The sequence below is a fragment of the Furipterus horrens genome, unplaced genomic scaffold (genome assembly GCF_987537825.1).
Source record: "Furipterus horrens unplaced genomic scaffold, mFurHor1.1.pri manual_scaffold_3, whole genome shotgun sequence".
Classification (NCBI taxonomy): domain Eukaryota; kingdom Metazoa; phylum Chordata; class Mammalia; order Chiroptera; family Furipteridae; genus Furipterus; species Furipterus horrens.
Window position 1 is genome coordinate 108,616,882 of NW_028327173.1, and position 26,956 is coordinate 108,643,837.

The 26,956-nt window shown below is 34.5% G+C and overlaps 1 protein-coding gene across 1 annotated transcript in view; it reads left to right on the forward strand.

Annotated features, from left to right (window-relative positions):
- The window catches only part of MYO9A (myosin IXA), a 309,544-nt gene that overhangs the window by 101,478 nt on the left and 181,110 nt on the right, over positions 1 to 26,956 (forward strand). Inside the window, exons 9-11 of the mRNA XM_090270072.1 lie at positions 8,385 to 8,474; positions 12,055 to 12,171; positions 14,764 to 14,898. Coding sequence (XP_090126198.1) covers positions 8,385 to 8,474; positions 12,055 to 12,171; positions 14,764 to 14,898 — 342 coding nt within the window. The remainder of the gene's footprint in view (positions 1 to 8,384; positions 8,475 to 12,054; positions 12,172 to 14,763; positions 14,899 to 26,956) is intronic.

Genomic DNA, 26,956 nt, shown 5'->3' on the forward strand with positions numbered 1-26,956 from the left:
CTACAACAATCTTTAGAAGATTTGAGTTTTCTCCCCTGCCTCCCCTTGCCCCAGATATCCATAACTCCTCAACTTGCTGGATAGGATGAATATTTCACTCTAGACCATATAATGCTCTAGGCCTTTGTTATTTTTTCTTCTATATTTAAGATTTCTTCTCATGCTAAGATTTTGGTTAGATTATTTTATTTGAAGATGGAGTATCTGGATGGGTGGGAATAAATGGATACTAATTTTTCTTTCTTTAGCTAGTTTTATAGGAACCAAAGGTCATTATCTCCTACTATGCTTCTTTCCATAGCGTTTTTTTTTTTTTTTTTTTAAGATTTTATTTATTTATTTATTTATTTTAGAGAGAGGGCGGGGGAGGGAGAAAGAAATGGAGAGAAACACCAATGAGTGGTTGCCTCTTGCACACCCCCAACTGGGGACCTGGCCCGCAGCCCAGGCATGTGCCCTGACTGGAAATTGAACCTGTGACCCTTTGGTTCTCAGGCCTGTGCTCAATCCACTGAGCCACACCAGCAAGGGCCATATCAAGTTTCTTATTACCTTATTCTTTCTTTCTGGAGTGATGATATCTCATGTCTTCCCAGCTAACTTCTCATCTTGCCAAATTTATCTTAAAAGGAGTATCATTTTTTTTTTTTTTTATATGCCCTCTTCTCGAATAAGGAAATATATGTGTAAGGAAGTATATATGTGTGTACTAACCTGGGTATATTCATATACTGACAAATATTTTTGTGTAACTGTCTATAAAATGATGAAGTCATGCTGATGTTTCTAACTAATCCATCATCACATGTATCATTCCAGCCTTCTCCCCTTACTTATATGTAAACTCCCACTCTAACAATGACGAGCCTGTCTTTGTTCCATCATCTTCTATTCATTCAGTTAATTATTCAATTCTTGTATATGTGTATAACAGTATTAGAATTGTTAATCCGTACCTCAGTGGGAAGAATCTTTATCAGATAGAGTGCTTATGCGTAGTTCCTTTTGTCTTGAATTTATATTATAGACTTCCATCATTTTCAGAATTAGTTAGGTCATTACCTTTTCTTCTCACCCACTTCCTTGAGCATTGTCGTTTTTTTCAGCTATTTGTTGTACAGTTGGAATCTCTTGCCATGGTCTGAATTCTTTTCTAGGCTCCCGACATTTTAAATAATTTTCTAAAACTTTGTATATGTTAAGATTCACTCTTTGTGCTCTGTGGGTTCTGTCAAAGACATAATGTCATATATCCTCTGTTATACAGTATCATACAAAATAGTTTCCCTGCCCTAAAAATCCCCTTCACCTATTTGACCTCTTTCCCCAAATGCGTGGCAACCACTCATCTTTTTACTAACTGTAGATTTGCCTTTTCTAGAATGTAACGTAATTGGAATCATACAGTGTGTAGCCTTTTCAGACTGACTGGTTTCACTTAGCAATATGCTCATTTAAGATTCATCCATGTCTCATGTCTTGATAGCTCATTTCTCTTTATTACTGGGTAATATTCCATTGCATGGATACTATAGTTTGCTTATCCATTCACCTGTTAAATTATATCTTCATTGTTTCCAGTTTTTTTGCAATTTTGAATGGCTTGTTTTTTTCTTTAAAAATATTACTCATCTTTCAGATATTGGTTCATGTGCCAGTTCATGATGCTTAACCTTATCAAATGCTCTAAACCAGCGGTTCTCAACCTGTGGGTTGTGACCCCTTTGGGGGTCGAATGACCGTTTCACAGGGGTCTCCTAAGACCATCAGAAAACACATATATAATTACATATTATTTTTGTGATTAATCACTATGCTTTAATTATATTTAATTTGTAACAATGAAAATACATCCTGCATATCTGATATTTGCATTACGATTCATAACAGTAGCAAAATTACAGTTATGAAGTAGCAACGAAAATAATTTTATGATAGGGGGTCACCACAACATGAGGAACTGTATTAAAGGGTCGTGGCATTAGGAAGGTTGAGAACCACTGGTCTAAACTGACTCCATCAGTTTCTACTTAGCATAGTTTAGTTGTGGTTTTGTAGAGAAAGCTAATTGTTCACTAGTTTGTGTCCATTATAAGGCAGAGGTGCTCCTTGAGAGCAATGGATGTCTCTTTCTTGCTTATCTAACCATTTTACGTTAGAGTGATTATTCTTTTGTACATACCCGGGTGTTGCTTATTAACACTAACGGAATGAGTTAGCCTGCCAGAAGGAGAATGGAGGAATACCTTAAATTGGAACTAGACTCACTCACTGGGAAGTTATACTAGGATGTTGAGTATCTAAAGGTGGTAATTTTGAAAGGCATGAAGGTCTGAGAACAAATAGTATTTCAATGAGGCATTTCAGGGGATACTTCTGTCAAACATTTGGAATTATGGTAATATATGGATTGTGGCTGGTGGTCTTACTTATAAGTGTAGGCATTCAACAAGTACCAAGGCTTCTGGTTCTAGTGCAGTATTCCTTCTTTGTTGAGAGACTGGTTAGAACAATTCAGGCAATTCAAAGAGGAACCTTGGGTATTAGTAAGAAAGGAGAAATTCAATCCCAAAAATGTTTACCAGTGTCAAGGTTAGGTTAACAGCAAATGTGATTTGATAGCAAATCTCACTTTAGAACCCAAGCTTTTAAAATTCTTTCTTGTTATATATAGTTTGAACTAGTTCTAGGAATATAGGTTTGGTAATAAATAGAAGTTATCTTCAAAGTTGAAGAGCTAGAGAAGATACGATAGGACCTACCATGGTATCCTGTCTATAGTTAGTTCTTAGCAATTATTTTTAAAAATGATCTTCTCCTGTTGGTTACAGTTGATAACAATTATAGTCTTAAGATTTTTGTTGAGGTAAAATTAAAAGGTAGGCACAGTAACTGATTTAATCAAAATATAAACTCTTTAGTTAAGATTTAACTTAATTTCCTTCCTTCTCAAGTGATTCACTTCAATGATAAATATAGATTTAGTTTATAAGAACAAATATTTTAAAAATAATGGTTTAGTTTTATTTATTTTTCAAATTACTTTTTGTAGTTACCTCAGGCAACAGTGAATGTTTTGAATTTCCTGTTTACTAAATTCTTTTTGGGATAGATAATTGTGAAATTACTGAAAGGCAAACATGTTCCAATAGATTAACTGTGGGTAACTGTGGACCATGTTTTTGTTGTGAGATATTAGAACTATCACCATTACCAAAAACTGTTCAGTTTTTAGGAAACTTATGTTTTTTTAAAATATATTTTAATAACTGTTGAAATAATATAAATAATGTATTTTATTTTATTTTTTAATTCTCACCTGAGAACAAGCTTATTGATTTTTAGGGACGGGGAAGGGAGGGAGAGAAATATCAACATGTGAAACATCAATTGTTTGCCTTGTAAGCGCCCTGACTGGGGATCAAACCTGTGACCTAAGCGTGTGCCCTCAGAAGAAATTGAACCCGTGACCTTTCAGTTTATGGGATGACACTCCAACCAAGTGTGCCACACCAGCTAGGGCTAAATAATGGTTTTAATAGATGTATCAGTTTCTCAATTAGGTGATTATGAGAAATATATATTGTACTTTAAGCCCATTGCTAATTATTCTGTATTATATTAATTTAAAAGTTATATATGTACAACCAAGGATATTTGGAAAATTATATAAGTATATCATGAATTCAGTAATATTTCCTTTAGGATGTTTATCAGATTAGTTGCGTTTTGTGCAATTGTGCATAGCGTGTGGATAGATCTGTGTGTGATCATTATCAGGTTTTAGTGCCAACTTTAAGCCAACACCTTAAAGTGAATTGGGTAGTTCTTTATCCTTTTACAATTTTTTTTTGCATTTAAGAAAATAATCTGGATCTAGAGGGTATTATGCTAAATAAGTAAAATAAGTCAGTCAGAGAAAGACAAGTGCGATATGATTTTACTTATCATGTGTAAGCTAAATAATATTAAGTGAACAAACAAAGCAGAAGGAGACTCATAGTTAGAACAGACTGATAGTTGCCAGAGGGGATGGGGATGGGAGTGAGGGGACTGGGTGAAAAGAGGAAAGGATTGAGAAGTACAGTTGGGTAGTTACAAAATAGTCATTGGGATGTAAATACAGCATAGGGAATATGTAGTCAATAATATTCTAATAACTATGTATGGTGCCAGTTGGGTACTGGAAATATCAAGGGGAACAGTTTGTAAAGTATATGATTGTCTTACCACTATGGTGTACGGTGTATACCTGAAACTGATACTGGGTGTAAACTGTAATTGACAAAATTGTTAAGAAATTAGAAACAGATACATAAAAAAGAATTGTTAGCCCTTGCCAGTTTGGCTCAGTTGGTTGGAATGTCATCCCATACACCAAAAGATTGGAGGTTTGATTCCCTGGTCAGGGCACATACAGGTAACCCCCCCCGTATAGCACGGTTGTTAAGTTCCTAACAAATGCCGTATTATACTAATCCATGTTATACGAAACAAAGAACTAGTATAAAAAGGGGGATTAGGGTCCAAAAAAAAAAAAATACTATTTTTTTTAATAATTAAGAGAAGTATCTTTATTAAAGCAGTTTTCATCACAAGTATTGCATATTAATATGAATTAAGTAATGTGTTCTTCGTCCTCACTGCCAAGCTCCATTAACCGAATGCGTTTTCTTTTTGATAGGATATCCTCATCCTCTGAACTTTCTTCAGCATTATCTTGATTTCTATGCTCTACTTTTTGCAAAAAATCTGTTATTTTAGACTGCTTGCTTTTACTGAGAGATCTTTATAAATTTCATTATACAATCCTAAGCACTTTTGAAGTTCTTTCTTAAACTTTGTGCTCCTTTCAGTGCAAGGAGCTTCATTTAAGAAATATGACTAACTGTTTGGCTAAGTCTAGGCCTTTCTGTACTCGTTTTAGAGTAACCTGATATGACGTAGGTGCTTGAATGAAAAATTTTGAATGAGTTATCTTTTGCTCTTAAAGGCTTTTTATCACATTCAGTATTGGATGGGGATTTCCCTAATTTTGTGTTATACAGGAGGTTTTCCCAATTCTCTAACCGTTATAGAGCGAAACTGTGTTATAGAAGTACTGTGTTATATGGTGGCAGGGGGGGGGGTGTTTCCCCAATTCTCTAACCATGTTAGAGCAAAACTATGTCAATAGAAGTACCGTGTTATACTGGGGATACCTGTACCTAGATTATGGGCTCAATCCCCTATGGGAGGCAAGCAGTCTGTGTTTCTCTTTCACATTGATGTTTCTTTTTCACACATTGATGTCTCTCTCTCTCCCTCTCTCTCTCTTCCCCACCCCTTCTCTCTCTTGAATCAATAAATATATATAGTAAAAAAGAATCATTAACAGGGAATATTATGTTCCATAAAGATTGGAGAGAGAGTCCTGTGACCAACCGTATTTGATGCTTTTTCAGTTCATTTTCTGTTAACTAATTTTTTAGGATTTTCAAGTTTGGCTTGAGTTGATATTGATAATTTGTGTTTTGATAGGAAGTCATGTGTTGATTAAATGTTTAAAATTATTATTTTTCTGTTCTTTGTAAATATGTTAATATTAAATTCTTTATTATGGTGTTAGCTTTTTGTTATTTTCAAATAATGGGCCTTTAGATTTATTAGTTCTGCCACTTTATGTATTAATTTCTGTTTTTAACATATTTTCTTTTTTCTCTGTTAAATTATGAAACATTTTCAGCACATAATACATAGAGAAAACAATATATTTAACACCTGTATACTTAACAGCCCCACACAAGTAATAAAATATTGCATATAATTGAAACCTGTTGTGTGCTCTACTCCTATCAGAAGTCAATACTATTATGAATTTGGTGTTTTTCGTTCCCGTTCTTGTTTTTATATTTATAGAATAGATAGATGCTTCTATAAAGAATATATAGTTTCTTCTGCATGTTTTCAGGTATAAATGTCATACTGTATGTATCATTCTAAAACTTGACTTTTTCATTCTATATTATGTTTTTGAGATTTTTCAATGCCGATTTATATATTCTAGATTCTTCTTTTTAGCTGCTGTTTAAAATTTCATTATATGAATACAACATAACAACTCATCTGTTTTTGTAGTGATTGAGGTTGTTTGTAATTTTCCGTTTATAGATAGTCCTATGATAGGCATTCTTGAACATGTCTTCTTGTTAACATGTGTGAGAATTATTTTAGGGCAGTGATTTTCAACCTTTTTCATCTCATGGCACACAAACCAATTCCTAAAATTATGCAGCACACCAAAATATATATTCTTTGTTAATCTAACAAAAAAGAAACAGGCATAATTTTGATTCATTCTACAGATGGCTATTGTGTTAGTTGTTTTCATTTTTTTATTTGATAATCTACGGGAAAAGAGATAAGTACCGCTGACTAAACAGTCAGATATTGCATGCTTGAAAAATTCTTGTGGCATACTGGTTGAAAAATCACTGTTCTAGGGTATAGTTTAAGAAGTAGACTTTTGGGTTCAGTATATATAATGTTAGGGTTTACTGATACTGACAAATGACTCTACAGTGGTTTTGCCAGTTCATACAAGTGTATGAAAGTAACCTTTGCTCCATATTGTTGTCAGCTTACATTTGTTCTTACAGAAAAATTTTCTGACTGTACTGCATTGAGCATTTATTTTTAAAAATAATTGCTTAAATATAGCAATACAACTCACAATATAATAGTAGTTTTTTATTACATATGTGTTTTCTTAGTTTTATTATTTTTGTGTAATCTGCTATTACTATTTTTGTTTATCAAAATATTTTAAATATATCTGAAAGGCTAAGGATTTATTTTTAATCTTCAACTATACATTTTTAGTTTTACAGCATTTTGTGAAAGTAATGTGCCTCAATTTTTTTTATTTTTTTGGATTTCTGGATTGGGCAAAAGAAGGTATATTTTTTAAATTGCATAATCATATTTAAAAAAATAGATCTGTCATGAATTGCTAGTGTCAGGGACTACCCTGACTAGGACCCCCACTCTCTTGTTTTCATTTTCTTTTGGTAGTCTAATCTTCTTTGACATATTTGATACTACCTACATAAAATTTTATGAAAATTTCATAGTATATATGGATGCTTTTATAAAATACCCTTGTTTTACTATTTCATGCTCACCAGTGTGGCAAAAATCAAAAGTCTGAGAATACCAGCTATAGTCAGGGTTTGAAGAAATAGGAAACTCTTAGTGATGCTGCTGGGAGCACTGATTGGCAAAAGCTGTGTACAGGAGTTTGGCAGAATTCCTATAAAGCTGAAAATGTGTACACTATAACCTGGTAATTCCACTTCTACATATGAGACTTCAGAGAAACTGTTGAAATCATATGCAGGAATATTTACTGCAGTTTATTTTCAGATAGTGCAAAATTGTAAATTGTGTTAGTGCCTAAAAGCAGAATGGATCACACACTGTGAATTAATATACTAGGATGCTATATAATAGTTAAAATGAGTATGCTTGATCCAAGTTATCAGCATAGATCTCAGAAACATATAGGGCCCTCCCTGGTTGGTGTGGCTCAGTGGAATGAGTGTCAGCCTGTGAACCAAAGGGTCACTGGTTTGATTCCCAGTCAGGGCACATGCCTGCCTGGGTTGCAGGCCAGGTCCACAGCTGGGGGGGGGCATGAGAGACAACCATACATTGATGTTTCTGTCCCTCTCTTTCTTCCTCCCTTCCCCCCTCTAAAAATAAATAAAAAAAATATTTTTAAAAAAGGAATATGATACCATACTGATAAGAGTTAAATATACTTGACAGTGTGGTATTTATGAATACATCTAATATATATGTATATGTATAAATACATGAACTGAAATGATACATACCAAATGTATGTGTCACTCTAGAGAATGAGACCAGAGGAAGCATTAACTTTATCTTAAAGTTTAACATCTGTAAATAAAAATAAACATCTGAAACATTAATTAGTACTCATTGCAGTTTTCCTGGAATTTAAGAAGTATTGTCACTGTTCAGTTTTTTTCTCCAGGTTGTGGGATGTTTGATCATCTTAATGTGTTTTTTGTACTATTCTTTATTTCCCATATTCTGCACAATGAAACATGGTTTTTATTATAACCAGAGAAAAAACTTTAATTTCAAAAGACCCATCTGTATTCTTTACCCTTTAGTTTCTTTTTCGGGGGGGGAGAGTGGATTGTGTGGGACACTTACATTCTACTTTGGCCAATAGTTATAATTCCCGGTGTATTGTCTTTGTTTTTTCTCTATTGTATATTTGCTAATCTAATTTTTTCTCTATATGGCTTTTCAGTAAATAATTCAAGCCATTGTCATATATCATATATTGAATTTACTTTCCTGCTGTGTAGGTTAAAGAAGAGATGCTGTTTGAAGCATTAGTTACAAGAAAGACGGTGACAGTGGGAGAGAGGCTGATTTTACCATACAAGCTGTCAGAGGTATGAATAGATTTTCTTTGAATCAAAGTACTCTGAACATTTTTAGAAATTTGGGTTTGTGTTAGTTCTCTTAACAGAATGAAAATAACAAGAAAGAGTGTTGACTGAAATACTTCTGGGCTTTTGAAATTTGATTGTGAACTTCCCATCAACTTGGAAACTTAAAGTTGAATGTGATTTTAAGCAATAGGCTTACTTTTTTCCCCAAAGATTTTAATCTGTTTACCATTTTTAAGTTTCATATTATTAATATGGAGTAAATAGATGATAGATAGAATTATAATGAGCACTGTTTGACCCAATCAATTATTTCTTCTTCAGGCAATTTCTTTTCTCTTGGCATATCATATTCACCTGGTTTACTTTTTCAGTTTTTTTTTGTTTGCTCTCTTTCCTTCTGACCTTTGATAAATGGTGTACCCTACGACAGTCTTTGTCTTTTCCTCTTACTTTCTTTATCTAGATTACTGTACCCAGTCCCATGATTTAAATATCATCTGTATAGGAAGGCTTCCAGGTGAGATTCTTTTGCTATAATGAGCCATTATTCTTACTGTACTAATCAGGTATATAGAAGTAGGAATCTGAATCTTTTATAGTGTAATTTTATTAAAGTGATAAGAAATCAAGCTATAACAACTATAAAAATAGGACAGCAATATGAGATTAGAAGATACAAGGTGCGGAAATAGTGAATGAAATGTAGAGAAGAATGCTTTATGGGTTAACAGTGATTTATTTGGGTCTCTCCCCAACTGTACCGACAAGTCTACATTTCTTCATTATGTCATGTATCTTATGTCATATTTGGTAGTCTCCAACTTTGAGAGCTCCTTTCTAAATAACAGAAAAAAACAAAACCTTTTTTACATAAATGGTCACTTTTTTTATTTTAACAACTTTTTTCATATAAAACATTTATATTTATTTAATTTTAACTTTAACTTTCTAAGACTTTTTATAGCCTCTGCTTTATTAATTTACATTTGTTTAGTGTATTTGTTTAGAAATATTTGAAAACCTTTGTGCTCAGAAATGTGCTAAGCATTAGGTATAAAATGTGGATTTTAGTATTTCATCTGAAGAGAAATGGAAAGCTCTTAAAATGTTTGAAGCAAAAAAGGCACGTGAAGAGTCATTTGGAAGAGAGTGTGTTTGTTTTCTATGGCTGAGTAACAGACATAGGCACTTAATACAATACATATGTATTATCTGACAGTTTCCATGGACCATTAAGTCTGGACACAGGTTAGCTAGGTCCTCTGCTCAAGGTTTTACCAGGCTGAAGTCAAGTTGTCTAGTTTACTTTCCATTTCCTGTCATGTTGTCCTGTGAAAACATGGCAGTTTCCTTCTTCTAGGCCAGCAGGAGAATCTCTGATGAAAGAAATCAGTGTTTTTAAAGAGCTTTCTCTTACGTCAGCTCTACCCAAGATAATTGTCCTGTGATAACTAAAAATATCAGCTGATTTCGGGCCATATTTAAATCTTTAAAATCCCTTCCCTTTTGTCATATAAGACAGGTAAGGGAGTGAAATCCATCATATTTACAGTCTTGCCCACACTTAAGTTCTGTACATGTGATATAGAATAGGTACCACAGGAAATGGGAATCTTGAGGATCATCTTATGATTTGAAAACAGAGGGCAAGAGTGACCGTGGAGACTCTAGTAGTACTGAAGAGAAAGATATTTGCTGCGTTGTCTAGAATGGTGAGATATTGGTAGAGAGAAATGAATATATTTAAAATGAAAGAAATTTGGATGGTAAAATCAATAAAAGATGGCAGTGATTTGCTTAATGGGAAGCAAGGAGGAAGAAGTAATGTCAAGGATGAATCCTAATTTTCTGGATCATACAACTGTAATTATATTGGTACTATTCAGTGAGATAGGAAGCACTAAATGAGATCTTATTTGGGTGGGAAAATATAAATTAGTATTTGGGCTTTTTGAGATGAAGGTGTGATAGACATGACTGCATTTCAGAGAGCAGGGGCTGAAAGTACATAATATTGGGAGTTATGGGGTAAATAGGTATTGGTATACTTTGTCTAAATCTGGATTCTGTCTGACTATTTTTTAAGAAAATGGTACTTAATTATAAACCATAAATAGGTGGATTTTAGTTTTTAATATGAAGGTCTGTCTTAACTAAAAATATTCAACCCATTTATATTGTGATAACCAATATGTTTTCTTATTCATTGTTTTGTTTTGTTTTTGTATCTTATGCTTGTTCATTTAGTTTTAAAATGTTTTACTTTTGCTGAATATGATCAGATTATCTTTAGTCCCTTTGCCCATTCTAGGAAAAATAGAATGGTAATTCTTTCTATATATTCTACTAAGATTTTATTGATATTTTAAAGTTCCTTTGTTATAATTTGCCTAAGTATAGAATTCTAGGGTTACATTTCTTTCTCTCAGAAGTTGTAAACATTTTAAAATTATTTTCAAGTTGATAATGTTCAAGAGTGAAAAATTGATACCTGTTTTCTCTTTGGTAATTGTTTAGGTAGTTTTTTTGTCCAGAAATTTGAAGCTTACATTTTTTTTTTTTACTGAAATTTAGAAATTCAGTTCTCATCCATGTGGAGGGTTGTAGTATTATCTCCATTTTGCAAAAGTATAAGCTGTAGCCTAAGAGTTTAAGTAATTTGACTAAGGTCACACAGAGTAAGGAGGGAAACTGGGATCGTAAGATAGTCAAGTTGTTAATCATTACTCCCTACTTCTTATAAACTGCATAACTGATTATAAATATGTACCTGAATATACAAGGTTCAGAATAAGTCCCTTGGTGATAAGTATATAAATTCTTGTATCCTAAGTGCTAAGACAAGATTCTCTTAAGATATATGCACCCCCCCTTAGGTTGTAGTACTTTTTAAATGTTGAATTTTCTTCAGTAGAATTTATGTTTTAAAACAATTTCAGATTTACAGAAAAATTTAGCAGAGAGTACACAGTTTCCATAAACTGGGAAAAATTTGAAATGAGGGAAAAATAAATAGCATAACTGCATACTGAAAGAATTGTTACTCTCTGTAGGGATGGAGAATTTCTAGAGGTTATAATTGATGACAAGCTGCAGACAACCAGGAATGTAATTATGGTGGTATTACAATAATGTTTCTAAGAGTAATGTTTCTAAGAGTCTGACTAGAATTCTGCAGATAGCCGATATTTTTTTGCTAACAGATACATTGCTTTGCCTATAATAGTCTTCCCCACTTTACCTGGCAAGGTTCATTTGTTTGCAAACTTCCTATTATATCTTCTTTACCAGGTGAAAATATATACCCTAGTTTTCAGTGAAACTATTTTGAACTGAGTGACCTACATTTTCCCTTATCTTTCAATTCAGTTTTAGCCTAGATTGTTTGAGTTGGACTAAGTTAATGAGTGTGTATGGGAAACTTTAATTATAGGCTATTTATATTGAGAGAAAAATTAATTTCTAATTCGTGATAGTAAGTTTTCTATCTTGAATGAGAGCAAAGCATACTGTTATAATATTTTAGTCAGATTATTGCCAATTTTACTTGTACTCCTAATCCTTTTCTTTTTTTTTTCAGGCTGTGACAGTGAGGAACTCCATGGCTAAGTCTTTATATAGTGCCCTGTTTGACTGGATAGTTTTTCGGATTAATCACGCACTTCTGAATAGTAAAGATTTGGAGCAAAATACCAAGGTAAACATACATAGATTATATATTTTTCCAGGAAACTTTTAATAAAGTGGTTAATACATTAAACTTAAAAAGACAGAATTATATAAAAGTCATAAGTAGGAATCATCTTTTATCTGTATTCTCAGCTGTTTCCCTCCTTATTTCTGTTTTTATTACCTTGCTCAGGGGAATTGTTAATCTATGTCTTTTCAGACCTTTTTTCTTATGTACTTAAATTTCTATAGATGTACATATAGAGTTGCTTTAAACATAAAAATACAATTATGCTACTGTGGAGGTAAGAAACGTCCAAACCTGTTGAGAATTTTTATGAGTTTATTTGAGCCAAACTGACAACACATGCTGGGAGCAGCAAGATTTCAAATGCGGAGAATAACAGCTTTGTAGTTTCTTGTATGCATTTGAAATTAGGAGGGAAATAAGAAAGATTTTCCATGAAGGTGGGAGGAAGCAATAGGATAGTTAAGATTATGTGCTTTCTTGAGGGTTAACGCCCCCTTTGAGGGGTATTATTACTTCTGGTATTTCAAAGGTGTATTAACCCAGATGTACAAGAACAATGGAGAGACTGGCTTAAAGCTTTTTACTGAAGAAGTTCTAGGCCTAGGGCATGGCTACTCAACCATGAGCTGCCCAGTTAGGAATTTTTGAGCAGATCACCTTGTGAGGTTACTTTCCATAGAACCCCTTTTCATCCACACTATCTGTATTGTTTCAACAACTTGTAAGGTTTTTTTTTACCTAGTATGTCTTGAAATATATCTCTACCTTATTATTTTTCTCATTATTATACTTTTAGAATATAATGTTTTATATTCAGTTGTTTTAAAAATTGAATTTATTGAGGTGATTGTTAATAAAATTATATAGGTTTAAAGTGTACAATTCAGTAATACATCATCTGTGAATTTTATTGTGTGTTCACCACCCCTAGTAGTGTCTCCTTCATCACCATTTATCCTTCCTTTACCCTCTTTTACTGCTCCTCACCCCCCTCCCCCTCCGGTAATCACCATACTGTTGTCTGTGTCTATGAGGTGTTTGTTTGTTTGTTTGTGTGTTTGTGGGTATGTTTGTTTTTTTCTTAATTCCCTTTATTATTTTCAGCCAACTCCACAATATCTCTTCCTTCAAACAGCTGTCAAACAGCCGTCAGTCTGGTTTCTTTATCTATGTGTGCCTCATTATTTTTAACAACTGTAATATATATTTTGGGTGTGTACCATAAATTCACCCATTGAAAATATATTCAATTTGTGCCCTGGCTGGTATGGCTCAGTAGACCAAGGGCTGACCTGGAAACCGAAGGGTCTCTGGTTTGATTCCCAGTCAGGGCACACGCTTGGGTTGCAGGCCAGGACCCCAGTTGGGGGTGCGTGAGAGACAACCACACACTGATGTTTCTCTCCCTTTCTTTCTCCCTCCCTTCCCATCTCTAAAAATTAAAATTAAAATAAAAAAAAAAGTATGTTCCATTTGTGTTATTGTTATAATGATAATGTAACAAATACTGTTCAAGTACATTTCTCTAGGACAAAAATTCTTAAAATAGATTGAAGGATTTAAGGATATATGTTTTAAAATTTTGGATGCTGCTAAATTGGCTTTGCAAAAAACACTATATACTTCTATTAGTAGTGTATGAAAGTACCTACTTCCCTACACCTTTACTGACTTTGGATGTTAACAGAATTTTAATCTGGTAATCTGATTAAGGAGAAGCCCATTTTGTTGCCAGTGTTTTTGTTTTTGTTTTTGTTCTTAATCCTCACCTGCGGAAATGCTTATTGATTTTTGGAGAGAGGGGAAGGGAGGAAGAGAGAGAGGATGAGAAACATTGATGTGAGAGAGAAACATTAGTTGTTTACCCCTCTCTTGTGCCCTGACTGGGAACAGAGCCATAACCCAGGTATGTGCCTTTACTGTGAATTGAATCTGTGACTGTTTGGTTTATGGGACAAATGCTCCAACCAACTGAGCCATATTAGTTAGGGCCAATTTCTTTTTTTTTTTTTTTTTAATTAAAATTAAAATTTTAACTTCAAGAAAGCATGTATTCTGATATTCAGTTTTGTTTTTAGCTTGCACAAGGCCGATTATACATTCTTCTGAGCTTGGTTTTTAAAGCAGACTTCTACTGGGATATGGAAGTCAAAGTAGGAGAAATTGCATGATGCACTTGGTATAATTAGGCATAGACAGGAGTGATCTAGTTTTACTCAAGTAACTTTTGTTTTTCTCATAGCCTGTTATTTCCATTCCCTTGTCTCTTGGAGTTCAGGGATTTCTGAGATTGAGATAACAGGCTACTAACCCTGCTTTGTACCTTTATGTAGAATAATCAATGAATCATATGTGTTAAGTTTTTGGATTTTCTAAATAATTAGAATAAAAATGAAAAGATGAAGACAATGAAAACTAAAATGCTTTTTATTTAAGGTATAGTTTGGTTCAACATTACCCCCCAACCCCAGATTTATTCTTCACTGCTGTAAAAGAACTTTGAGCATTTTGTTTCTTATATTATAGATATTATTCATTAAATAAATTTGAGCATTATTTTTTAACTATTATTCTTTTCCTGTTTTACAGACTTTGTCCATTGGTGTTCTTGATATTTTTGGGTTTGAAGATTATGAAAATAACAGCTTTGAACAGTTCTGTATTAATTTTGCTAATGAGCGTTTACAGCACTACTTTAATCAACATATCTTTAAATTGGAACAGGTGAGTACCTAAACGTGTGCATGCTTGCCCCCTGGCACTCCTTCAACCCCCACCTTCACACACACATAAATTTTTGAGTCATAGTCATTATAAGCATTTTAAGTCTTGGGTTTCAGTATAGATACTGTAGTCTTCATATTAGTATAAGCAGATGAGAGGTCATAGGTTTTGAGCTATATCACACAGGGTTGTTTTTTTAATAGGCCCCAAGTAGATTTAATAATATGTGCTTGTTTGATTGCACCTTTGAATGAAAAATGGGTGGGTTTGTTTTGGGTTTCTTTTGTTATTAATTTTTAATTGATGACATAGGCTTAATCACTGTTTATAGTGTTATGTATTGCTTGTTTGATTGCTTTGACCTCTTAGTTCCAGAATGGGATAGATTAGCTTATTAATGGAATCTTGAATCAACTCAGAGTGTGGCTACAGTAAACAGACAGTATAGAGAGATCAAAATGGGTAACTAGATATTTCCTGTGAGAAGCTCAGACTGATTTAGTGTAGGAAGAGTGAGACATCAGTTTCCATGAGAATTCTTAGGTTAAATATATAGTCAAAGAAAATGTGATATCTTTCTCAAAAGCCAAGTTTGAAGTCAGTAACAAGTTGAGATTGTAATGCAGTATTTCAGTTTGTGTGTGAGGACATAAGCAGAAGCAGGGTTACATTTGACCCAAGGGAAATGGTGAACAAATGAAATGAACAGAAAGACAACAACAGGTTTACAAAACAAAAACGAAAAGGTCTTCCCTATCATTGTGAGATGTTCCCTCTGCCCTACCTCTGTTTTCCTTAAAGGGTTGCAAGAACTGATTAACAGTAGCAAAAGCAGCATTGGTCTCGTCATCTTAGGCAGGTACTATTATTTTTATTCTAGTTTTACAGATGACATCTAAAGCAAGTATTCAAATCTAATAATCTCATTCTATAATTTCAATTTTCATCAAAAGTTGAACTGGGATTGGTCTCTTGACTTAGTCCAGTGTTTTTTTTTAACTAAATTATGCCAAATTAGTATTTTTATCTCTTGAAAATGGATATGTGTTGGATGGGTAAAGGAATGCATTTTGTTGACAGAATGCATTTTGTTGACAGTGTTTCGTATTTTACAAAGGAAAACATCACCTGTTCTGTGGATCATTAAACATAAAACTGGTTAAATTGCTTTTGAAGAAGAAACATTTTCTATTATTGTGAACTGAAATTATTCTTACCTTTTCTAGAAATCTAGATTAGACATGGAAGAGCCACAATAAATGCCATACCTAAAAACATTATAAAAATAAAACCATTAAAAAAATGTTTTCATAACTACTTGGGTGTGGTTGATTCTCATTGATTTGCTACTCTGAATATTATAATTTTAGGCAATGTAGTGAAGTGAATCAGAAAACTTAGATTCTAACGCATATCTCTTTTTTCTTTCACATCTTAGTTTTCTGTAGTTTGTGATATAGTGCATATGGTTTTGATGTACTTGTCTGGGAAGTTTAGAAACTTTACACCTGTTTGTCATCATAGCTATTGTATTCTTTCTCTCATGTTTTTCTATTAAAGTGGATTTGCTGGGAATAAGAAATTTAAGTCATTTTAAATATTGCGTTATTATTTATTTATCAATGGTACCTGGTATGGGATGGGTACCCAGTGATTATCTATTAAATTCAATAGAATACAAAATCAGTTTAGTAGATAATAATTTTTGAAAATGGGGCTAGAAGCAGAAAACTAACAAAGATTTTTTTGGCAGAAAATATCTTGAAGATATTGTTGAAGTTCACCTCTACATTTTGTTCAAAAGTAGTACCTAGGCACATAAGATGTAATAATTGCGATGTAGGATAGTAAGTGCTGTAATTAGATATAAGGTAAAGGGTGAAGTTGATTAGGACTTCCTGACAGTCTGCAAAAATTTCCAAAGAGTAATTCTGGAATATAATTTTGAAAGAAGGTTGAGTTTACCAGATTGTTAGTGGGGAAAGATATTTAAAACAAAGGTAACATTATCCTTAAAACTGTGACACATAAAATGGCACAACACTTTTGATGAAATGAAAATAGTTCAGTATACCGAAAATATAGGATATAAAATGTAGAATGCAGGCAGGAAGAAAGATAAGTTTCATGAAATAGCTTCAAGTCAGATAGTTGTGGGCCTTATATATCATGAGAAGAAGATCAGGATTTTTCTTTTAAAGAATGAGGCTGCATTTGAATTATATTTAGCAGAGGATTTGAACTGGAACTGTGGAAGATGGACTGAAGAGAAATGAACTAGAGGGAAGGACATAATCTGTGAGCCAGATGAAGTAGTGTGGGTGAGTGATTGAGTCCTGAATCAGGGTTTTGGTAGAGAAAAGGTGGAATAAGAGGCAGAACAAAAGAAGATTCTGTGATTTGAAAATATATTTCTTGTTCTTTTTTTTTAATAATGCAGTCTTCTTATTTCCTTTATGTGCTTAGAATTATCTTTCAGGTCATTGATTCATCAGTAAGTGGAATAATAATGGTGTCAGGCACTGTCCTATGCATTGAATATAGAAAATTTAGAGTGCAGGGATCTTATTCAAGGAGTTTATAATCTAGTGAGTTTTTCTTCTGTCTGTTTCACTTCTGGGGATGTCAGGCTAGGACATTTTGACCAAACTTGCCTTGAAGAACACCTGAAAAAACTGAACAAAATATATTTGATGATGTTGGAGTATCTTCAAATAAGTAAAGTTTATAGCTCTTAGATCTGTAAGAAGGAAACTTAGAGAGATGAGCCCAGCGTTTGTGAACTTTTCTATTCTGGTAGAGGGCTATTGATTCTGAAAGTCAAGCTTGAGAATCTGAGAAGCTGAACAGGGTTTCCTCCAGATTCAAGAGGAAGGAGGAGCCTGCTAGTAACCTCTACAAGGTTTAGGTTGAGACCCCATTAGTTAAAACAACTTTATGTTTATGAGTTGACTTATGAAATAATATGAAAAAAACTCTTCAAAACTAACATATAAGCAGTACAAAATTCAAATCTATAACTTAAATTGAATATATAATTTAAAAATTTTCCATAAAAATTATTGTAAGCCAAGATGGCTTCACTGGTGAATTCAATCAACATGAAAGAAGAAATAATACCAGTTTGACATAAATTATTATGTGAAATAGAGAAAAAGGAACAATTCTCCATGATCTCAGGGAACGAGGATAACATTGATAGTCAAATCTGTCAAGGATATTAGAGGAGGAAATTAAAATCAATTTCACTCATAAACAGATTCAAAAAATTTAAATAAATATTAGCAAACTAAATTCAGCAATATATATAAAAGGGTAGTACATCAGAACCAAGTGGAGGTTTTTCCCAGTGTGAGTTAACATCTCACCTTCAATCAATTTAATTCATCTATTAACAAAGTGAAAAAACAAAATAAAAACCTCATGGTGATTTCAATAGAAGTATAAAATACATTTGATAAAATTACATATACATTCATGTTAAAAAAAAAAAAAGAAAACTTTCGGCAAACTAGGAATAGAAGGGAACATCTTGATAAAGAGCATTCACAAAAAATTTACAAGTAATGTCATAGTTAATTGAAACAGACTGAGTGCTTTCCCCCTAAGATTGAGAACAAGGCAAAGATGTTTCCTAAGAGTTTTTCTCATGAACATAGGCATCTGAGGACATCCAAATGGGCAGTGAACATGGAGAAGATTTCTTATTTATTAGTCATTAGGGAAGCAAATATTAAAACCATAATGAGATACTCCTAGGCATTCACCAGAATGACTAAAATGAAAAAGACTCATAGTACAAGTAGGGTTAGGGGAATACTGTACACGAGGAAGTCCCATACACTGATGGTGGGTGCATAAATTGGTACAACCACTTTCGAAAGTTGTTAGGAGATATCTCCTGAGGTTATACATGTGTAGATTGTATGCCTGTGTTTTCACTCTCAGAATGCATATAAGTGCACACCAAAAGTTTTGTGCAGAAATGTTCTAAATGGCATTATTTTTAATGGCAAAAAATTGGAAATAACTGTAATATCTGTTGATAGTACAGTGGGGGATAAATTTCACTTAAATATTGTACAGCACTGGTTTTCAAAGTTTTTACTTCCCCTACCCCTACTGGTAGCATCAGCATCACCAAGGAGCTTGTCAGAAATGGAAATATTGGATCCCCCCTATACCTACTTACTCAGAAATTCTGGGCATGGGGCCTAGCAGTCTGTATTTTAATAACACCGTCATGTGATTCTGTTGCACATTAAAGTTTGAGAACTAATGCTCTGTAGCATATTTTGGCATATTTTTACTGTAAAGGACCAGCTGAATAAGTCTTAAGTTGAGACAGCAGCCATAGATAATGTATAAATGAACAAATGTAGTGTTCAACAACCTCTGCTCTGCAGCAGTTAAAATGAATGTTACATCCTGTAACATGGATGTATCTATGAAACATAATGTTGAGTAAAAAAAAGCCAGATTTTAAAAATATGTATTGTATGACTTTATTCACATTATATTTTTAAAGAGATGAATCTTGTCATTGATATCAGAAGTTAGGATAATAGTTAACATGGGGCAAGATTCATCATGATTGGGGAGAGGGGATAAGTTGGAACTTGGGACCACTAGTAATGTCTGTAAAAGTCCACATGTTTGTATGACCTAGTGCACTTGTTAGCCATGCTATGAAAAAGAAGAAACAGGAAAATTTTTTCTTAGCACCACTTGGAGGTGACCATTACATAGCAGTACTTACTTGTGAAAATAAAAAGTTTTAAAATACTTCTTAAAATTTTCAGTTACAGTTGACATATAGTACTATATTAATTTCAGGTGTACAACATAGTGATTAGACATTTTTTATATGTAATTCATCTTTTTCTGGCAAACAATATGAAAACTATATTGCTCACTATATTTATACACACTCTTTTTTTGCTTTATACAAGTTGTAAACATATTTAAGTGGGTAAAATTTTGACTTAACACATATTCCAGAACTCTGACATACTTTTTTATTTTAATTTTATTTTGTTAAATTTATTTAAGATTTTGTTTATTTTTAGAGAGAAGGGGAGAAAGGAAGAGAAACATCAATTTTCAAGAGATACATTGATCAGTTGCCTCTTGCACACCCCCAACTGGGGACCTGGCCTGCAACCCAGGCATGTGCCCTGACTGGGAATTGAGCTGGCGACCTTTTGGTTTGCCGGCCAGCACTCAATCCACTGAGCCACACCAGTCAGAGCTATTTTGTTAAATTTTATTTTATTGTTTATGCTATTACAGTTGTCCCAATTTACCCTTCTTTGTGCCCCTTCATCCAGGCCCCCTGCAGGCAATCGCTACACCACTGTACATGTCCATGTGTCCTGCATATATGTAGTTTGGCTATTCTATTCCCTATGCTCTGCCTTGGATCTCATGACTATTCCTATAACTACCAATTTGTACTTCTTAATTCCTTCACCTTTTTCATCCATCCCCTTGAACCCCCTCCATCTGGCAGCCATCAAGACCTCTGTATCTATAGTTCTGTTTTTGTTCTGCTTATTTATTTTCATTTTTAAATTCAGTTGTTGATAGATATGTATTTATTGCAATTTTATTGTTCTTATTTTTGATTTTCTTAAAGAAGACTCTTAAACATTTCATATAATACTGCTTTAGTGGTGGTGAACTCCTTTTGCTTTTTCTTGTCTGGGAAGCTCTTTATCCTCACCTGAGGATATATTTATTAATTCCAGAGAAAGAGGAGGACGGGAGAAGAGAGAGAGAGGAAGAAACATTGATGTGAGAGAAACATCAATCAGTTGCCTCTCATATGTGCCCTGACTGGGGACTGAACTTGCAATGTAGGCATGTGCACTGACTGGGAATTGAACCTGTGACCTTTCACTTTATGGGATGATGCTCCAACAAACTGAGCCACACTGGTCAGGGACTGGCATACTTTTCGAGTTAGGACAAAAGCAAGGTTGTGAAACTTTCATTAGACTTTCATCATACAGCAAACTAAATTAGTATATCTGCTTTTAAATTAACATCTGCCACGGTTTTAAGACTTAATTTTAGGTTACGGCTAAAGTTATTTTTATATGAAGTTTTATGAAAGAACAGAATCTAACTACATATATATTGTTCATATATTGACCACTTAGAAACTTAAAAAATGAAAAGAAAATTTATAATCAGGAAAGTGCCACTTGTGAGGGAAAAAAGCTACCAATAAGGTATTTTCCAATACTTTAAATATAAGTGGATTTTATAATAACTGGGTTTCATGATACCTTGTTTTATTACTTAATGCTTATCTTCTAATTTTTTAAAAATTATTTATTTATTGTTTTTCTATTACAGTTGTCCCACTTTCTCTCCCATTTCTCCCCCGGACCAAGCCCACCACTTCTCCCACAGTCAATCCCCATCTCATTGTACATGTCCATGGGTTATTTACATTAGTTCCTTTACCTAAGCCCTTCCCCTACTTACCCCCCTCCTCTCCCTCCCTCTTCCCTGGTGACTATTAGTCTGTTCCTTGTTTATGTGCCTCTGGTTCAATTTTGCATGTTTGTTTGTGTTGTTCATTAGTTTCCTGTATTAGGTGATATCATATGGTATTTGTCTCTCATTGCCTGGCTTATTTCACTAAGCATAATTCTCTCTAGTTCCATCCATGTTATTGCAAATGGCAGGAGTTCCTTTTTTCTTGCTGCTGCATAGGATTCCGTTGTGTAAATGTACCACAGCTTTTTGATTCACTCATCTACAGTTGGGCACTTAGGCTATTTCCAGCACTTGGATATTTTAAATAGAGCTGCTGTGAATATAGAGGTGCATAAGTTCTTTTTAATTGGGGTTTCAGAATTCTTCAGGTATGATCCTAGCAGTGGAATCACTGGTTCAAAAGGCAGTTCCATTTTTAGTTTTTTGAGGAAGTTCTATACTGTTTTCCACAGTGGCTGCATCAGTCTGCATTCCCTCCAACAGTGCACTAGGGTTCCCTTTTCTCCACATCCTTGCTAGCATTGCTGTTTGTTGATTTGTTGATGGCCATTATGACTGGTGTAAAGTGGTATCTCATTGTGGTTTTTATTTGCATCTCTATGATGGCTAGTGATGTTGAGTGTTCTTTCATATGCCTATGGAACCTCTGTATGTCCCCTTTGGAGAAGTATTTGTTCAGATCCTTTGCCCATTTTTAAATTGAGCTGTCTTTCTTCTTGGTGTTGAGTCATATAAGTTCTTTATTTATTTTGGAGATCAATCCCTTGTCTGAGATATCATTGGCAAATATGTTTTCCCATGTGATTGGTTCCCTTTTCATCTTGCTGATGTTTTCTTTTGCTGAGCAGAAACTCTTTAGTTTGATATAGTCCCATTTGTTTATTCTTTCCTTTATTTCCCTTGCCTTAGGATATATATTGGCGAAATATTGCTACTGTGTATATCTGAAATTTTCCTCCTATGTTTTCCTCTAGGACTTTCATAATGTCACAGCCTACATTTAAGTTTTTGATCCATCTTGAATTTATTCTGATGTATGGTGTAAGTTGGTGGTCTAGTTTCATTTTTTTGCATGCCCCTGTCCAGTTCTCCCAACACCATTTGTTGAAGAGGCTTTTCTTACTCCATTTTATATTCCTTCCCCCTTTGTCCAATATTAGTTGACCATATAGACCTGGGTTTATTTCTGGGCTCTCTGTTCTGCTCCATTGATCTATATGTCCGTTCTTATGCCAGTACCAGACTTTTGATTACAGTGGCCTTGTAGTATAGTTTGATATCAGGTATTGTGATTCCTCCTACTGTATTCTTCTGTCTCAAGACTGCTGTGGCTGTTCGAGGTCTTTTTTGGTTCCATATAAATTTTTGAAGTATTTGTTCTAGGTCTGTGAAATATGTCATTGGTATTTTAATAGGGATTGTGTTGAATCTGTAAATTGCTTTGGGTAGTATGGACATTTTAATGATGTTGATTCTTCCCACCCATGAACATGTTGTATGCTTCCATTTACTTGTATCTTCCTTAATTTCTTTCTTCAGTGTTACGTAGTTTTCTGAGTACAGGTCTTTTACCTCCTTGGTTAAGTTTATTCCTAGGTACTTTATTTTCCTTGTTGCTATAGTAAATGGGATTTTTTTCTAGTTTTTTTTCCCTGATATTGTTGGTGTACAGAAATGCCTTCAATTTCTGAATATGGACTTTGTACCCTGCTACTTTGCCAAATCCACTTATTAGGTTGAGTAGTTTTTTTGTGGAGTCTCTAGGGTTTTCTATGTACACTATCATGTCATCTGCAAATAATGACAGTTTTACTTCTTCTTTTCCATTTTGGATGCCTTTTATTGATTTTTTTCTTGTCTGATTGCTGTGGCTTGAACTTCCAAGGTTATGTTGAACAGGAGTGGAGAGAGTGGACATCCTTGTCTTGTTCCTGATCTCAGTGGTAATGCTCTCAGGTTTTGCCTATTGAATATGATGTTGGCTTCAGATTTCTCGTATATGACCTTTATTATGTTGAGGGATGCTCCTTCTATTCCCATTTTGCTGAGTCTTTCATCATAAATGGGCATTGTACTTTATGAAATGCTTTTTCAGCATCTTGATATGATTGTGTGATTTTTGTCTTTCATTTTGTTTTTTTGGTTTATTACGTTTATTGATTTGTGAACATTAAACCATCCTTGTATCCCTGGAATGAATTGCCCTTGATGGTGGTGTATGATCTTTTTAATGTGTTGCTGGATCAGGTTTACCAATATTTTGTTGAGGATTTTAGCATCTATGTTCATCAGCGATATTGGTTTGAACTTTGTTGTGTCTTGACCTGGTTTTGGGATTAGGATAATACTGACTTCATAGAAAGAGTTTGGGAGTCTTCCCTCTGCTTGGATTTTTTGGAATAGTTTGAGAAGGGTATGCGTTAGTTCTTCACTAAATGTTTTGTAAAATTCAACTTTGAAGCCATCCATGTCCAGGTGTTTTGTGTGCTGGGAGTTTTTTGATTACTGCTTCAATTTCACTCTTTGTTATTGGTCTGTTCAGGCTTTCTGCTTCTTCTTGATTCAGTCTTGGAAGATTATATGTTTCTAGAAATTTGTCCATTTCATCTAGATTTTCAAGTTTCTTGCCGTATAGTTGTTCATAGTAATTTCTTACAGTCCTTTGTATTTCTGTGCTATCTGTTGTGATTTCTCCTCTTTTGTTTCTGATTTTGTTTATTTGGGTCCTCTCTTTTTTTCTTGATGAGCCTGGCTAAAGGCTTGTCGCTTTTGTTTATTTTTCCAAAGAACCAGCTACTAGTTTTATCGATCTTTTGAAGTGTTTGTTTAATCTCTATTTCATTTAATTCTGCTCTGATCTTGATGATTTCCTTCCTTCTGCTCGCTCTGGGCTTTGTTGTTGTTCTTCTAGTTCTTGTAGCTGTCAGGTTAGATTTTTTATTTGAGATTCTTCTATCCTTTTTAGGTAGGCCTGTATTGATATGAACTTTCCTCTCAAGACTGCTTTTGCTGTGTCCCACAGGTTTTGGGATGTTGTGAGTTCATTATTTGTTTCCAGAAACTTCTTGATTTTTTACTTGATGTCATTATTAACCCATTCAATATGTAATAACATGTTATTCATTCTCCATGAGTTTGTCTTTGAGTTTTTTTCTTGAGGTTGATTTCCAGTTTTAAGGCTTTGTGATCTGAGAAGATGCTTGATATAATTTCAACTTTCTTGAATTTGTTGAGACTTGTTTTGTTTCCTACTGTGTGGTCTATCTTTGAAAATGTTCCATGTGCACTTGAAAAGGATGTATATTTTGCTTCTTTGTGGTGAAAAATTCTATATATATCTTCTAAGTCCATTTGATCTAGAGTGTTGTTCAAACCTTCAATATCCTTGGTGTTTCTTTGCTTTGACGATCTGTCCATTGTTGACAGTGGAGTGTTTAAAGCCCTGTACTGTGAATGTGTTGCTGTTGATGTTTTTCTTGTAGTCTTCCAAGATTTTTCTTATATATTTGGGTGCTCCTATGTTGGGCGCATATGTGTTTACCAGGGTTATATCTTCTTGATGGATTATTCCCCTAAGTATTGTGAAATGTCCTTCTTTGTCTCTTTTTATGGCCTTTGTTGTGAAATCTGTTTTGTCTGATATAAGTATTGGTACCCCAGCTTGTTTTTTCGTGTCCATTTGCTTAAAACACTTTTTTTCAATCCCTTCACTTTCATTTTGTGTATATCTTTTGTTTTGAGGTAGGTCTCTTGTAGGCAGCATATATGTGGATCATGTTTTTGTATCCATTCCGCTACCCTGTGTCTTTTGATTGGAGCATTTAATCCATTTACATTTTAGGTTATTGACAGATATTTATTCATTTTCCTTTGTACCTGTGTTCCTGTCCCTCTCTCTTTTTCTTCTCTTTCTTAAAGCATTCCCTTTAGCATGTCTTCCATACTGGTTTGGTGGAGATATATTCTTTTAGTCTTCCTTTGTCTGGGAAACTCCTTATTTTACTTTTCATTTTGAAAGAGAGCCTTGCTGTGTAGAGTAGTCTTGGTTGTAGGTCTTTGTTTTTCATTGCTTGAAATATTTTTTGCCATTCCCTTTTGGCTTATAGTGTTTATGTTGAGAAATCAGTTGATAGCCTTATTGGAGCTCCCTTGTATGTTATTTGCTTTTTTTCTCTTGCTGTCTTTAGGATTCTCTCTCTGTTTTTGAATGTTGCCATTTTGATTATGATGTGCTTTGGAGTGGGCCTTGTTGCGTTCATCTTCATTGGGACCCTCTGTGCTTTCTGTACTTGTGAGACTTTTTCTTTCCTCATGTTTGGCAAGTTTTCTCTCGTTACCTTTCAATTAGGTTTTCTCTCCCTTGCTCCTTCTCTTCTCCTTTTAGTATCCCTATGATACGGATATTGTTGCATTTCAAATTGTCCTGAAGCTCTCTTAAACCCTCTTCATTCTTTTTCAGTATTTTTTCATTTTGTTGTATTTTCTGGGAATATTTTTCTACATTGTCCTCTAGCTCACTGATCTGGTCCTCTGCTTCATTTCGCTTCTTATTGATTGCTTCTACTGTGTTCTTCAGTTCAGGAATTGAATTCTTCATTTCTTCCTGGTTCTTACTGATAGTTTCTATCTCCTTTTTCATGTTGCTGTAGTTCTTACTAAGATCCTTGTGGCTTCCCTGGAGTTCTTTGTAGTTCCCCTGGAGTTTGTTGTAGTTTTCTCTGAGTTTGTTGAGTTCATTGTGGTTTCTCATTACCATTGTTCTGAATTCCATGTCTGATAGTTTGTTTGGCTCTGTTTCATCTATCCTTTCTCTAGGAATTCCTCCTTTCCTTTTGTTGGGGTGTTATTTCTCCTTCTCTCCATCTTTGGTGGCTCTTCTAGTTGCTTCTGTTCTTAGATTGACCTGCTTTTATTTCCTGCCTTTGTTGTGTGACCTTCTTGTATACAGTTGTTGCGGATGCCACTTGGAGGGGAGTAGTCTGCTTAAGAGATTTCTCCCGTAGCACTGGGGATGATTCTGTACTGGGATCTAGTCCACTGCTCTCCCAGATCTTTCTCCAGAGCAAGCACCCAGAATTTTTTACAAAGTGCCTCTAGTTCACTTCACCCTCCTTTGGCCTCAGCCAGGGGCAAGTGTGCTCCCTTGTGCAGGCCAGGGGCGGGGTGACCTGTTGTGCACTGTGGCGGGTGGGTTGCATTTACTAGGGGCCAGCAGTGGGCAGACTGGTTGTGCGCTGGAGCTGGCAAACCAGAGGCACCTTTGCATGCTGGCCAGCTGCCTGGTTCCTTGCCTGGGTGCACGGTACGGGGGCGCCTCTGCGTGCAGGCTGCTGGTCTGGTTTTGGGCCTGGGCAGGCAGACCTGGGCACTTCTGTGTGCAAGCTTGCACAACCCTGGGGGCGGGTTGGGGTATTGGTGAGTGCACTTCTGCGCCTGTGTTCCTCAAGAATCTTTCCCCACCTCTAGCCTTTCCTCCCTTATCCGCAAAAAACAATCAGAAGAGAAAAAAATAACAAAAACAAAAACACAGACAGACGAAAGAACGCTG